General features: G+C 30.5%; 1 protein-coding gene across 1 annotated transcript in view; it reads left to right on the top strand.

Moving 5' to 3' along the window:
• Positions 1-1,303, top strand: part of LOC108694930 (patched domain-containing protein 3-like) — a 13,348-nt gene that overhangs the window by 8,311 nt on the left and 3,734 nt on the right. Inside the window, exon 2 of the mRNA XM_018204624.1 lies at positions 793-1,047. Coding sequence (XP_018060113.1) covers positions 793-1,047 — 255 coding nt within the window. The remainder of the gene's footprint in view (positions 1-792; positions 1,048-1,303) is intronic.

Raw genomic sequence — 1,303 nt, forward strand, 5'->3', positions numbered from 1 at the left:
AAAAAAAGGAACGAAATCAATAACGCTACGAAAATTAATAAATAATAAAATTGTATTTCCAATAAAAATAAAAAAGTGAGAAATATTGTTGATAAAATCAAATTACGCAAACTCAGTAAACCCGACGATGAAATTGAACATTCGGTTGAATTAACTGCAATTTTGGTAGAAAATGAATGATCCAGAATTCTGATTAGTCTATTAAATTTAATTAAATTTACTAGAACTTTAGTATAATCAGAATCTAGTAGATTTAACCAGAATTCTAGAACGTTCATTTTCCATCAGAATTTCAATTAATTCAACTAAATATTTTTCTCCGTGTGTGCTTTCGCATAATAATTCATAGATCATTGTCCCCGACTTAGTCAGCTTATCGATTATCATCGTCTGATGGTCATATTGATCATGGATTGAATTTATATGATTTGATCTATAGTGTCTGACTAACGTTATATTCAAGTTTATATACAAATTGATGCTTTATTGAGTTTATTTTTATTTAATTAATCGAAGGGCTTGTACTGCAGTGAACTAAAATATTTTATAAAAACGAAAAATAAATATATTTTCACATTACTTTAACTTCAGAGTTTATCTCCGTTTTTACAAAATGCGAGTTAACTCATTTGTTGCAGTAAGTTCTTCAATTTTTAATTTCTATGTGTTTTACACACACACACACACACACAATTTAAAAATTTTACGATTGTTTAATATTACGCGTTCATTTTTTTATTTGTCTTAATTAGTTTAATTGTCTTCCATTTTCTTTATTTTCGTGTCTTTCAGGATCGGATATAATATAGCTACAAAACCGTGGCTTTGGCTAATAATTTCCCTATGCCTAAATCTCGTCTTCGGTCTCGGACTATTACTCTGGAGAGAAGAGATTGATGAAGTAGAGCTCTATATGCCAATCGATTCTGTATTTCGCAAGGATGCTGCATGGGTGAAGGAGCATTTCCGAGACGATCTCAGGCACGAAAGTGTCATCGTCACTGCCCCTAACGTGCTGGATCCCGAAGTGCTGCGATCGGTACATAGGCGATCATGAATTATACGAGTATCAGCGAAGGTTCTTTTCTACATTAATGCACACTTCTCTCACGATAAACTAATTGTCGTCACATTCGTTCGAAAAACTTTCGCAATAAAATTTCCTTATTACATTTTAAGATACTCTTAAGATAAAAAGTAATCAGTGATTATTGATTATCAAATTGATACATTCGCGTGAATTTTTTCTTTTAAATTAAACTGTACACACACATATATACATATATATATATATATATATATA

This window comes from Atta colombica, unplaced genomic scaffold, assembly GCF_001594045.1.
Source record: "Atta colombica isolate Treedump-2 unplaced genomic scaffold, Acol1.0 scaffold126, whole genome shotgun sequence".
NCBI lineage: Eukaryota > Metazoa > Arthropoda > Insecta > Hymenoptera > Formicidae > Atta > Atta colombica.